Here is a 14,288-nt window from a genome sequence, read left to right on the forward strand (position 1 = left end):
AATACAAAAGCAGGGATGTACTTCTGAGGCTTTATAAAGCACTGGTTAGGCCCCATTTGGAGTACTGTGAGCAATTTTGGGCCCCACACCTCAGGAAGGACATACTGGCACTGGAGCGGGTCCAGCGGAGATTCACACGGATGATCCCAGGAATGGTAGGCCTGACATACGATGAACGTCTGAGGATCGTGGGATTATATTCATTGGAGTTTAGGAGGTTGAGGGGAGATCTGATAGAAACTTACAAGATAATGAACGGCTTAGATAGGATGGACGTAGGGAAGTTGTTTCCATTAACAGGGGAGACTAGGACGCGGGGGCACAGCCTTAGAATAAAAGGGAGTCACTTTAGAACAGAGATGAGGAGAAATTTCTTCAGCCAGAGAGTGGTGGGTCTGTGGAATTCATTGCCACAGAGGGCTGTGGAGGCCGAGACGTTGAGCGTCTTCAAGACAGAAATTGATAAATTCTTGATTTCTCGAGGAATTAAGGGCTATGGGGAGAGAGCGGGTAAATGGAGTTGAAATCAACCATGATTGAATGGTGGAGTGGACTCGATGGGCCGAATGGCCTTACTTCCGCTCCTATGTCTTATGGTCTTATGGTCTTATGATGGCAAATGATTCCTCTTTCATCTATTGATAATCCTGAGTTTATATTCCATCATTACCAATTAATACCAGTGTCCCAACTGCAAAGAGCTGAAGAGAATGAAGTCACAATTTCTCCAGTGTTGTTACCTACACACCTACTTTGTTTTTGAAAGATACATCGTCTTTGCAATCAAAATTCAACAACAGTATAGATCTCTGGTCACATTGGCATACTTTTATCAATCGTTACATTGTTGTGGTTTTGTTTCAATATTATGAGACTTCCAAAGTCCTCAAATTTTAGAATATTTTATTAAATATTTAAATTTGCTAATGGAAGAAGTTTTGCATCTATCAATGCATTTAGTTTGATTCAGTGCTTCTGTCTTGAGTCCTGACGAAGGAGCAGCGCTCAGAAAGCTCGTGATACCAAATAAACCTGTTGGACTTTAACCTGGTGTTGTGAGACTTGTTAGGGATTTGAGTATGCTGGAAAAAAGAGACATGCTGTTGAAGTTTTTCGTCTTGCACTCCTGACCCTGTTAGATTCGGTATACTTGCGCATTTATCCTGATGAGTGCAAGATGAAAAGCTTCGACAACATATCTCCTTTTTCAGCAGTACTCAAGTTCTATGCTACCAAGTGACAATTTGAAGATTATTAACTTGCGCATGTCAATATTATCTTGTTCACAGATGTCTCAAATTTGAATGCAAATTATAGTGGATTAAACATCATTTGTTATCATGAAAGAGATAGAGAGCATGACCTTTAATGTATTTAGTTCCTGTCGTTTTATGAAGACAAATGGGCGGCACGGTAGCACAGTGGTTAGCACTGCTGCTTCACAGCTCCAGGGACCTGGGTTCGATTCCCGGCTTGGGTCACTGTCTTTGTGGAGTTTGCACATTCCCCTCGTGTCTGCGTGGGTTTCCTCCGGGTGCTCCGGTTTCCTCCCACAGTCCAAAGATGTGCGGGTTAGGTTGATTGGCCATGCTAAAATTGCCCCTTAGTGTCCTGGGATGCGTAGGTTAGAGGGATTAGTGGGTAAATATGTAGGGATATGAGGGTAGGGCCTGGGTGGGATTGTGGTCGGTGCAGACTCGATGGGCCGAATGGCCTCTTTCTGTGCTGGAGGGTTTCTAAGATTTCTTCTAAGACAAATGCTTCTTCATAACTGAAACATTTCAGGTACAGTTACTTTTGGTTTGTTTTGGCAGACTTGATCTTCCAGTTACTACTACTATTACTTTTTGTAGCCTATTCTGCCATTTGATTACAATCATGGCTAATCTGTACTTCAGTCATTTTAATTTGAGTTTATTCCATTCTTGATGCACTTTCCTAATAAGTAGATGTCAATCTCTGTCTTGTAAATTTCAGTTGAGCCACTATTCACATCCTAGCAGCCTCGTTAGAAATTCCAGTTTTCCACAATCCTTCTTGAGAAAAAGTTCTTGCTGTTTTGATTCATTAATCGTTAACTCATATTTAAGTTTGTGGGGGAATTGTTAGAATGCTTGCCCAACATTCAGTCCTGAATGAGCAGAAATTTTCTCCATATAAATATTGGGAAACTGAAGCCATTATCTTCCCCGACTAAGCTCATTCTGTTCATCAACCACTGACTCCATCCCGATCCCTGGCCAGTGTCTGAGACTGAACCAAACTGCTCACAACCTTGATGTCATATTCAATCCTAAAGTACCCTTCCAAATACACCCATGCTGCCGTGTGGACCAACTTTTTCCACTTCTAACATCAACCGACTCTTGTCTTACTTCAGCCCATCTGCTGTTGAAATGCACATCCATACCCTTGTTAATTCGAGATTTGACTCTTTCAAAACACAACCCACTTTCTACCCTTTGTAAACTTGGGATAATCCAAAACTCTGACGTCTATGCCCCAACTTGGCACACCTGACCCAGCATGATGGCGCAGTGGTTAGCACTGCTGCCTCTCAGCGCCAGGGACCCAGGTTCACTTCTCGGCTTGGGTCACTGTCTGTGCGAAGTCTGCATGTTCTCCCCGTGTCTGCGTGGGTTTCCTCCGAGTGCTCCAGTTTCCTCCCACAGTCCAAAAATGTGCGGGTTAGATGGATTGGTAATGCTAAATTGCCCCTTAGTAGGAGTAGCTAAGGTAAATACATGGGGATAGGGCCTGGGTGGGATTGTGGTCGGTGCAGACTTGACGGGCCGAAAGGCCTCCTCCTGCACTGTAGGGATTTTATGATTCTATGACTTACACAGTCCCATTCACCCATCACTTTTCTGCTCATTGGTCTACATTGGCTCCCGGTTAAGCAATGCCTTGATTTTAAAATTCTCATCCTTGTTATCCTCCATCACCTCATCTTACCCAGCTCTGGAGACTCTTCCAGTTCGGGTCTTCAAGGTATTTCCTGTCATCCAATTCTGACATATTGAGAATCCCCAGTTTTAATCACTCCTGCATTGGTGACTGTGCATTCAGCTGCCTGTACCAAGCTCTGAAATTCCTCCTTTAAACCTTTCTGCTACTCTTTCCCACATCTGAAGTGGTCCTTAAAACCTACCTCTTTCACTAAATTTTTGCTCATCTGCCCTATTATCTCCATATTAATTAATTTTATATTGTAACGCTCCTGTGAAACATCTTGCGATGTTTTGCCACGCTAGACGTTCTATACAAGTACAAAGTGTTATTGTGACGTGATGACCAAAGCTCTACCATTGATAGAATAAGAAGTTTAACAACACCAGGTTAAAGTCCAACAGGCTTATTTGGTAGCAAAAGCCACACAAGCTTTCGGAGCTGCAAGCCCCTTCTTCAGGTGAGTGGGAATTCTGTTCACAAACAGAGCATATAAAGACACAACCTCAATTTACATGAATAATGGTTGGAATGCGAATACTTACAACTAATCAAGTCTTTAAGAAACAAAACAACGTGAGTGGAGAACTCCAGTGTTTCTTAAAGACTTGATTAGTTGTAAGTATTCGCATTCCAACCATTATTCATGTAAATTGAGGTTGTGTCTTTATATGCTCTGTTTGTGAACAGAATTCCCACTCACCTGAAGAAGGGGCTTGCAGCTCCGAAAGCTTGTGTGGCTTTTGCTACCAAATAAACCTGTTGGACTTTAACCTGGTGTTGTTAAACTTCTTACTGTGTTTACCCCAGTCCAACGCCGGCATCTCCACATCATTGATAGAATGGCAGGATGACAGTCTTCAGAAGGTCAGTTATGTGAGAAAGGTGAAAGGGAGATGGCGGAAGAGCACCTTAATCCTGTGGAACAGTAGAGGCAGATATGGCAAAAAGTGACCGAGAAGCTGCAATGATTTAAAAATATAAATGTTTCTATTTGATATCACTTTCTACACATTTAGGTTAGATGAATGACAAGTTTGTAGTTTAAAATCCATGCTCTTATACATTTATATGGAGCATCTTTGAAAGGAAGAAAAAGTAGTGAACTTGTTATTGCTTCCCCAGAAATTAGATAGAAGATCCTCTCCATCTACCAGCAGTCTGGACTCTGGGAGTGAATTGAAGGAGCGACCAGTGAAAGGAGAAAGTGCACTTCAGCGTGTGGAGTGTATTGCTGGCAATACAAATTGCTGTGACTGTGGCCAGCCAGACCCACGTTGGGCAAGCATTAATCTTGGAATCACACTTTGCATTGAATGTTCAGGAATTCACAGGTATTAAGATGATAAAAGATTAAACTTTGTGTAATAGATTGGAAAAGATTTGTGCGCTTTCAGTTTGGTACCAGTTGTGCTCAATATTCGGTAGAACTGCTGCTTTAACTGGATGAAAAGATAGCAAAAATTTAAAGTTACTTGCGGTGACACTCGTTGGCCGGGTACTGGGCTCCCAATTATAAGGCAAAATAAGTTCAAAAGCTGCTGCTCAATTTGGGAGGTTTGCAAAGGAAAATCCCTAAATAATATTAAAAAAATTACAGGAACAAAAGGATAAGCTTGATCATTGTTGATTGACCACAAATATGATTTATTGCTGCATGTTAAGCTTCAGTACCTTGCAGAAGTTGATCTTGTGATGAATGTCTGCATTATATGTGTTGTATTGGTTTATTTTCTTTTTGTGTTTAGAAGTCTAGGTGTTCATTTTTCTAAGGTGCGTTCCCTTACTTTGGATTCATGGGAACCGGAGCTCTTAAAAGTGAGTTTAACAATTTTTTTTCAAAATCACTTTTTGTATGAAGGAGTTTTATGACAATTTCATATAAAGGATTAGTTTGGGTAGTTAACATGCAAGTTTAAAGTGGTCATGAAAGACATTTGCTAAAAATAATGTACTATACAGCAAAACACCTTAAAGACAAATTTTACAGAATTTCTTCCCTTGCAACACACACAACTTAATTTAGACTTCCTCACTTTATACCCATTGAGCTGATAAGGTCAGTTTCTAATAGCATTGTGATATTTTGAAAGTGGAACTTGCAGGATAGAAATATATTTTAGAGTATTCACAATTCTTTTGGCATGTTGGAAGATTTAGAACATAGAACATTACAGCGCAGTACAGGCCCTTCGGCCCGCGATGTTGCGCCGACCAATGAAACCAATCTAAAGCCCCTCTAATCTACACTATTCCAATATCATCCATATGTTTATCCAATAACCATTTGAATGCTCTTAATGTTGACGAGTCCACTACTGCTGCAGGCAGGGCATTCCATGCCCTTACTACTCTCTGAGTAAAGAACCTACCTCTAACATCTGTCCTATATCTCTCACCCCTCAATTTAAAGCTGTGTCCCCTTGTGTTAGCCATCACCATCCGAGGAAAAAGGCTCTCACTATCCCTGATCATCTTGTATGCCTCTATTAAGTCACCTCTTAACCTTCTTCTCTCTAACGAAAACAACCTCAAGCCCCTCAGCCTTTCCTCATACGATTTTCCCACCATACCAGGCAACATCCTGGTAAATCTCCTCTGCACCCTTTCCAACACTTCCACATCCTTCCTATAATGCGGCGACCAGAACTGTACGCAATACTCCAAATGTGGCCGCACCAGAGTTTTGTACAGTTGCAACATGACCTCCTGGCTCCGAAACTCAATCCCCCTCCCAATAAAAGCTAACACACCATACGCCTTCTTAACAACCCTATCAACTCGGGTGCCAACTTTCAGGGATCTATGCACATGGACACCCAGATCCCTCTGTTCATCCACACTACCAAGTATCTTACCATTAGCCCAGTACTCTGTATTCCTGTTACTCCTTCCAAAGTGAATCACCTCACACTTTTCCGCATTAAACTCCATTTGCCACCTCTCAGCCCAGTTCTGCAGCTTATCTATGTCCCTCTGTAACCTGCCACTTCCCTCCGCACTGTCTACAACTCCACCGACTTTGGTGTCATCCGCAAATTTACTAACCCATCCTTCTGCACCCTCATCCAGGTCATTAATAAAAATGACAAACAGCTGATTTAAATCAGCCTCTAAGAATTTAATTATGACATTAGAACAACTGCTTTCTATTAGCAGTTCACCCGTTGTATTTCCATTTTGTATTCTCTACTAGTGATCCTTAAATTTAAAACTATATTCTCATTTTGTTTGACAGCTTATGTGTGCCCTGGGAAATGACATTATAAATAGAATATATGAGGCACAAGTGGACGAAATGCATTTTAAAAAGCCAAATGCAGGAGATTCAAGGTAAATCATGTAATTCCGGTTCTATTAGACAACATTTTCGAGAAAGGTATAAAGTGCCAGCTTGGCTCAAGAGATTTGTCTGTTGTGATCAATGTTAAAGATCTGTAGTGACACCATTCAAATGAGTGCAACTTGTTAACGTTTATTCCCCAAGCAATAGTCCTGTAAACAGATCAATTGGTCATTTATTTCACTTCAAGCAATTTCACACAGCATAGTCAGTCGCTCCATTCAAGATAATTAATTTGATATGAAGCCCTGGGAGGTATTTCTGAGGGATGTGATAAGATACTGAATATAAATGCAAGTTTTTCTTATAATGATCTAGATTATTGTTCAAAAATACTTTAGCTGCCACTTAAGAGTAAATATTATTTAATAGGATAATAGCAGCTTTGGTTGCAAGTTAAACAAATTGCATTTCTATAATTGGAATGTAAATTTTTAATGCACTTATATCAAACATAATTTAGCACCTGAGAAGGTATAAGTAAATGACGAGCATGTGCCTTGCTTTCGGCACAGCAGATAATCTCACTTTAAATTGTGCTTTTTTAAAATGTAAAATGTATGAGCTTTGTAACTTTCAAGTATATTTCATACACTACTATTGTTAGGCTTGAAAAGGAATCTTGGATCAAAGCTAAGTATGTTGAGAAGAAGTTCGTACAGAAACCCTATAGAATTTCTTCATCAGAAGAAAGATCGCAGGTATTACCACTGTCCAGTGAACCTGAAGGCACACCTGAAAAATCATCCACATCTCTTTCTGTCCCAGGGAGCACTTCCAAAATTTCAGGTAATAGCCTATCTGTAACGTAACGTGGTGAACTGAATAAGAACCCATGAATGATATTATTTAATTGAATTGTGTCTAAAGTAAAGATACATAAAACTTTTCTGCCAGCTATCCATTTTTTAAATCCTATTAACTAACAACTCTGGCCTAAATTCTGTGTCAGCACTGACAGCACCACTGCTGACCTCAAAGAAAGCCACCAGCAACTAGTGATCTTGGTCATGCAGAATTTGAGTATTGCTGAAAAAAGAGATATGTTGTCAAAGCTTTTTGTCTTGCATTCATCAGGACAGATACAAGAATGCCGAATTTTAAAGAGAGCAATAGTTTATGCTGCATGCACAATGGGTATTGATTGGTTGACAAATTGATACTGGATGAGACATTGCCGTAGAGAATGCACCAGGGAACTATTGTCGTCGTGTGTTCCCTCCCCCACCACTTTTGTTTAATTTAGAAGTGGTGCAACACTTGGGCATTTTTTTTGCTTGCAGAAGACAGGTCCCTGCATATGAAAATATATAGCTTCCATCATTGTGAGTCCAGCTGATGATCTTAATTTGGTTGTTAGTTTAGTTCTTATGAATTTTGGTGCCAAGTACGTAGGTGTCATAAGCCCCAAAATCCAGTGGATTGTATTGAACAACATGCTCCTTCGGCTGATACTATAGGCAGAAGCTGATCATACTGACACAGATGGTGCTTGCAAAAACTCAGAACACAATATCTAACATTAGATGTGATTCTGTAATTGGACAGCACTTGTTGAACAATCCCAAGTGTGCTAAGAATTACACTGACAACCAATGTAAGATTTTCAGTTGAGCTCACCATGTGGCTCACTTACGCTTGCTGGAAACTGTATATATTCACAGGGACCTGTCCTCTGCAAGCAGAAAGAACATATCTAGGTACTTCTATATTTTTTGAATTAAACAAATGTATGGGGGAATAATAATTCCCTGGTACATTCTCCATTGCAACACCTTGACCAATCAGTCAATTTGCTGACCAACCAGCACCCTTTTCTCATGCAGAATAAATTGATGCTCCCTTTGAAATTTGGCAGTCTTGCATCTGTCCTGATGAGTGCCTGACAAAAAGCTTCGACATCTTGTAGCTTTTTTCAGCAAACTCCAGCAAGCTCTGGAACGTGGATTGCTCCTTTCTTGATAGTTTAAATCTGGCACCACGTCATGTGGATCTCCAGTCACCCAGCAGCAGGGATGTCAGCAAGTAGGGTAGGCAGCTAATCGCATTGAAGTATCCACACCAAGTTCAAGATATTTTTACATTCTAGGGCTCTTCTTGAGATTTTTTCAAGGAATACTTTTTTGATTTTTCAGGGCTACGTTTTGAGCTTCAGGGCACCATTTTCATTCTCACTAACTCTTTTTTTTATTAGGTGATGCAGTTGAGTAATCAGATTGTCTGCTGTGTTGACACATGTGATATTAGGACTCTCACAGAAGCAGAATTAGAAGAATTCATCAATATCCTCAATAATCATCACCCTTCCAATAAACTTAACCACAACACACAAGGAAAGTATAAATGTCTGAGACAGCACAAGCACAAGTTAGCAACAAAATATATATTTTTAAACAACTGTCTACACACTGAAGACCATCACATGGCTTCTGCAAACTGGTGAAGTCACGGCTAATGGGGTTTTCGTGGTACGTGCACAATGCAGGAAGATTTTAACCCGGCAGTTTACATCTCAGATCCCAATCTCAGATTTAAATTTAATTACTCCAACACTGATTTCTTTTTGTGGAAGAGAGTTCCAACTTCCACCAACTCACCCCTGAAAGATCTGGTTCTAATTTTTAGATCATGTTCCCCAGTCTACAGAATCTCTGTGGGTGGAGGTTAGGAACAGGAAGGGGTCGGTAACTTTACTGGGTGTTTTCTATAGGCCGCTCAATAGCAGCAGAGGGATGTGGAGGAGCAGATTGGGAAGCAGATTCTGGAGAGATGTGATAATAACAGAGTGGTCGTGATGGGAGATTTTAATTTCCCAAATATCGATTGGAATATCCCTAGGGTAAGGGGTTTAGATGGAGAGGAGTTTGTTAGGTGTGTTCAGGACAGCTTCCTGACACAGTGTGTGGATAAGCCTACAAGAGGAGAGGCTGTGCTTGATTTGATATTAGGGAATGAACCTGGGCAGGTGTCAGATCTATCAGTGGGAGAGCATTTTGGGGATAGTGATCATAACTCTATCTCCTTTACACTAGCATTGGAGAGAGATAGGATCAGCCGAGCTAGGAAAGTGTTTATCTGGAGTAAGGGCAACTATGATGCTATTAGGCAGGAAATTAGAGGCATAAATTGGAAGGAGGTTTTCTCAGGGAAATGTACGGAAGAAATGTGGCAAATTTTCAAGGAAACTTTGTCTGGAGCTCTTAAGATAGAGGGTTATAGATGAGCCTAGAAGGTAAGGAAATTGTTCGGTGCAACTTGTGGGCCGAAGGGCCTGTTTGCGCTGTAGCTTTTCTAAGTTCTAGTCCTAGATGCTGCTAAATTAATTGATTGTTTACCTCATTACAACAGTGACTAACCTTTCACAGCATTTCATTGACTTTAAAGCACTTTGGGATGCCCTTAGGTCGTTAAAAACGCCATAAAATGTACATCATTCATTACTCGGATACAAAATGAAAATATCCATAGAATCACTTGAGGGATTTCTTTTGATGTTGTTTAGCTGGTTTACGTATTTCAGATTCAATAGACCCATATTAGCTGGGACCCACAAAACCTTTTCCTGGCATTACCTGAATGGAGTAAGAGTTTTAGCAACACCGGGTTAAAGTCCAACAGGTTTATTTGGTAGCAAATGCCATTAGGTTTCGGAGTGCTGCTCCTTCGTCAGATGGAGTGGATATCTGCTCTCAAAGCTCTTTTGAGAGCAGATATCCACTCCATCTGACAAAGGAGCAGCACTCCGAAAGCTAATGGCATTTGCTACCAAACAAACCTGTTGTTGTTAAAACTCTTACTGTGTTTACCCCAGTCCAACGCCGGCATCTCCACATCATGATTACCTGAATGGTGCATGGCTCCAGTCCAAGTTGACAGATTGAGGCTGCAAGTTTTCCTCACTTTCTTAAACAGAGATGTAAAGAGGTGTCAATTCTAGAATCATAGAATTAGAGTCCTTACAGTGCAGAAGAAGGCCATTCGGCCCATCGAGTCTGCACCGACGACAATCCCACCCAGGCCCTATCCCCGTAACCCCACATATTTACCCTGCTAATCCCTCGACACTAAAGACAATTAACATGGCCCATCCACCTAACCTACACATCTTTGGACTGTGGGAGGAAACTGGAGCACTCGGAGGAAACCCACGCTCAGCCGTGCTGAGACCTGCTCACTGCTTCTGCAGATGGAGAAAGCAGGAGAAGGTGTTCTGTGACCGCTCTTCCCCCTCAGAGACTCGCTCCACTTCCCCACCAGCAGGCAGGCAATTCCTTGCATCACCATCCCTCCCTGGAAGACAGTTTCTCCCTCTCCAATCCCGATAAACAGCTTCCACCCTCCCTGATAGGCTGCCTCTCCACCTCGCAGCCCCTCCAACTTCTGCCACTCTGGTGCTCAGGTGGATGTGCCACCATTCCCCTTCCCACTGCATGCTGCTTCTTCAGTCACAGCGTTTGCTGCTGATAGGCTTACTAGCTGCTCAATTGGCTCACGACTTTTCTGTGATGGCCCCATGACTGAATTCTCCTTGGCGCTTTTGGGAAGTTTGGAGGTTAAATTCGTCCCACACCCATGTATTTTGAAACTGATTTTCACAGCAACTTAGGGAATACACCACTTATTATCGTTTACATTTAATTAAATTTTACAGATAGCAAGTTCAATGATTGGGATGTACACATGGGATTAAGATAGAAGTTGAAACATTAAAAAATTTCAAAATCCATTCCAAATATGTCTTTTTAATTATAATAGAGAATTTTGCCCTTCACAAATATAAAATTAGTTTTTCAAGGCTAGAGAGACTTAGCAATAATTATGAACTTAGTAGTTAAAATCACAATTACATTTATACCTCATTTAATAAGGGGTAATTTTTAAGGATTTGTACATTAAGACTAATAGCATAAAAAGACAGACTCATCATTTTTTTTATTTGATTGCGACTTTATAAAGTTCACTGTTTAGAGAAACTGCACTGACTCTCCAGCAGAGCATCTTACCCAGGTTGAACCCGGGTCCCCGGCGCTGTGAGGCAGCAGTGCTGTCCACTGTGCCACCGTGCTGCCCAATCACTCAAGCAACTCCTGATTCACTGTGTACATGCAGACTTCACAACTTGGTGTTAGTTTCAGTGGAGTAATGATGACGGACGCTAACAGTTTCACTGCTATTGTTGCTGCACAACCGAGGCACATGTATTTTTCAGCCAAATTTTCATAAATATAAGGCCCAATTTTGGGGTCCATGGAGAAGTGACAGTGCCGGCTGCTGACCTTGAAGAAAACTTTCCGCAAAGATCTGGCAATCTTTGTGGCTTGGATTTCACCTTTCCCAGCATGAATTTGGAATCTCCAGGTGTCCAGCAAAGGTGATATCATCAAAGAAGCCAGTCATATTGAAGCATCAATCCTCATTCGCAAACCAGGAAATAAAATGCCCTGATTATCCTGGCATTTGAATTAGAAGCTGAAATAAAATAAACAAACTTGTTTTTTTAATTTATTAAAAGTCTATGGAGTTTTATCATGATTGAAAAAAATTGGCATTATACAAATATAAGATTACTTGTCCGGGGTCAGAGTTCTTAGTCAGTAGTTGTGAATTTGTATGCTGTTGGAAACCTAGTTACACACCATTAATAAGGCAAAGCATTCCCGGGGTGTTTTAACAGTGATATTACAATACTAAAGGAGAAGTTCTCATCAGTTCAATGATTTCTAATTAATTCCCATCTATGGAAATTTCAACACTGCACCCCATGGAGAAGTGCGGCATCAGGATCAGTGACTTCTGGATTTCCGTATTTCACACCAAACGTGTGGACTCCAGAAGTTGCCATTACTTTCAGAGAAGAAATGACAGCGATTGCTGGTGGTTTTGCCATTGTCACTATCACAACATCCCGGCTGTTAAGTCTTCCAAATTCAATAAATTCACTTCAGACTATTGCTAACTAACAACTTAACTTTCGGTGTTCTTCCTTGTATTTTTCTTTGAATATCTTAAAAACTATTTCCTCTGTTTTCCTCTGTTTCAATGGCTGTTTTGCTTTGCTAACATGCATGTAACCAGCTGCTGTTAGTAACACTGAGCAACGCCGGGAGTCTCTCTTCTGTCCAGATGAACTGGACTCGTTATTCTCCTACTTTGACACCTCTTCAAAATCTAGTAGTAGTAAGTACTGTACATATGGAGCTTCTCGGTGCCTGTGCTACTAAATTCATCCACTGCTTGATTCCACTTTATGGGTGCATTTGTGAGTTTTTATTTGTGATTTTGACTTCCCTAAGCATTTTAAAAGCATTATTTGTTCGAGTAGCTTTTTCCATCCTGCATTTGGTTGTTTTCCCTTGTATTCGTTGTTGGCGTATTTCATTATTAACTATATTGGATATTGCAAAAAGTGTAACATGAGCTGATTTATTTTGTGATTTTAGTAAAATGTTGGAATGACTAGTTTTAAATCATGGTGTTTTCTCATTTGTAATTTGTTTTTCATCAGTGTAAACTTTATCTCAATACAACTGAACATCGTATATTTGTGCATTCAATTTTACTTTCGTAAAATATTGTAGCCCCAAGAGAGTCTGTTTCTTTCAGATTTATAGATCTCCATGCAGCACAGGAATGTGAGATCAAATAAAGTTAAACTTATTTAACAACATTCAAAACACAGGATTTGTGTCATTGTGTTCTGATTCTAAGTAACAGAGTAAGATCTAATGCTTCTTTTCTGGAGGCTGGATAAAATAATACTTTTGTTATAATAAACCCAAAGTTTTTGTCACAAATATCACTTATAGCTTGATGCAAAACATTCCCCCATTTCATTTATTCAGACAGAATATCAGCCATGTTCATAAAACCTTGTCATATCAAGTAAAACTGGAAGAGTTGTAATGGATTTGACACAGTCCATCTCATTTAACTTATCTGTTTCTTTAAGGAGTAAAAAATTCAGACAGTGGTGTGTCAAATAGCTCTGAGGGCAGCAAGGATGTGGTAATGTCTGTCATTTCCAATAACAACTTACCTGAACCAGGTTGGTAAGATTGGCCTAGGCACATACTAGTTGCATAAATTAATAACATAATATGCATATCCATCTTGTGTTCTATACTTTTACGTATATATTCGGCTAACTTTTATGTAGCTAGAGCTCAATTCATTCTAACCTGAATTTTGGTCATTAACTGTACAATTTGTCTCTAAACTGAGTATTTTGAGTAGAATCAGAAATATGTGTTGAATATTAAATAAGTTTAGAATACAAAGTCAGTAGCAAGAAGACTAAGTATCTGCAACTGTATAACCTCTGATCACAGTCAGTGAAAGATATGCTGAAGATTCTTTTATTTTTTGCTTCTTTAGAAATTTTGGAAGCATCTATTAGAAGGAGAGGTGGAAGCGACTCATCCGTCTTTGATGTAGAGAAAGTTATTTCCCCTGGATTACAGTTATATAAAGCTGCTCATGTTCGAAGTCTTCCAGATATGGCAGAAGCATTAGCCCATGGAGCTGATGTGAACTGGGTTCATGCTGAAGATAATAAAGCAACTCCTCTTATTCAGGCTGTGCTGGGGGTAGGTTGGCTCTTAGCTTCTTCCCCCACCATATTAAGAGAACCAAAAGTACTGTGGTTTGGTTAGAATGTAATGAAATCAGAGAATCAAGTGCAAATCAAAATAAACTTAGATTCCAAATGTCACAGGTCAAGCTCATCAATCCGTCCATCTCTGTCCACTTTTCTTCATGTTTTTTTGGTGGAATAGCTCACTTCCAAATGGTTCACTATGGGCAGGGAATATTGATATTTTCCTTACTCCAATTAAGTAGTACTCTTAACCAGTTGACCATGGACAAATCTTGATGGAAACAACTGCAGCCTTGTTTGTTTTCTTTCCTAATTGCAGATGAATTGGCAGTGGCGAGAAAATTGCGAAGAGAAGAAAAATGAATTGACCAAATAGGAGAGGCCAAAAATTCTAGGAAT

At 40.2% G+C, this 14,288-nt stretch overlaps 1 protein-coding gene across 6 annotated transcripts in view; it reads left to right on the top strand.

The window, feature by feature from the left end:
- LOC144489811 (arf-GAP with coiled-coil, ANK repeat and PH domain-containing protein 2-like) overlaps positions 1–14,288 on the top strand; it is a 144,644-nt gene that overhangs the window by 114,575 nt on the left and 15,781 nt on the right. For 3 of the 6 annotated variants that reach the window (XM_078207657.1, XM_078207664.1, XM_078207682.1), the window contains 6 exons: positions 4,075–4,283; positions 4,698–4,767; positions 6,188–6,282; positions 6,900–7,081; positions 13,242–13,337; positions 13,667–13,878. In XM_078207657.1, the coding sequence (XP_078063783.1) occupies positions 4,075–4,283; positions 4,698–4,767; positions 6,188–6,282; positions 6,900–7,081; positions 13,242–13,337; positions 13,667–13,878 (864 nt within the window). Of the gene's footprint in view, positions 1–4,074; positions 4,284–4,697; positions 4,768–6,187; positions 6,283–6,899; positions 7,082–8,118; positions 8,241–13,241; positions 13,338–13,666; positions 13,879–14,288 lie in introns of those variants that run through there. The other 3 variants (XM_078207670.1, XM_078207675.1, XM_078207685.1) reach the window with 2 other exon arrangements.

The sequence above is a fragment of the Mustelus asterias genome, chromosome 3 (assembly GCF_964213995.1).
Source record: "Mustelus asterias chromosome 3, sMusAst1.hap1.1, whole genome shotgun sequence".
NCBI lineage: Eukaryota > Metazoa > Chordata > Chondrichthyes > Carcharhiniformes > Triakidae > Mustelus > Mustelus asterias.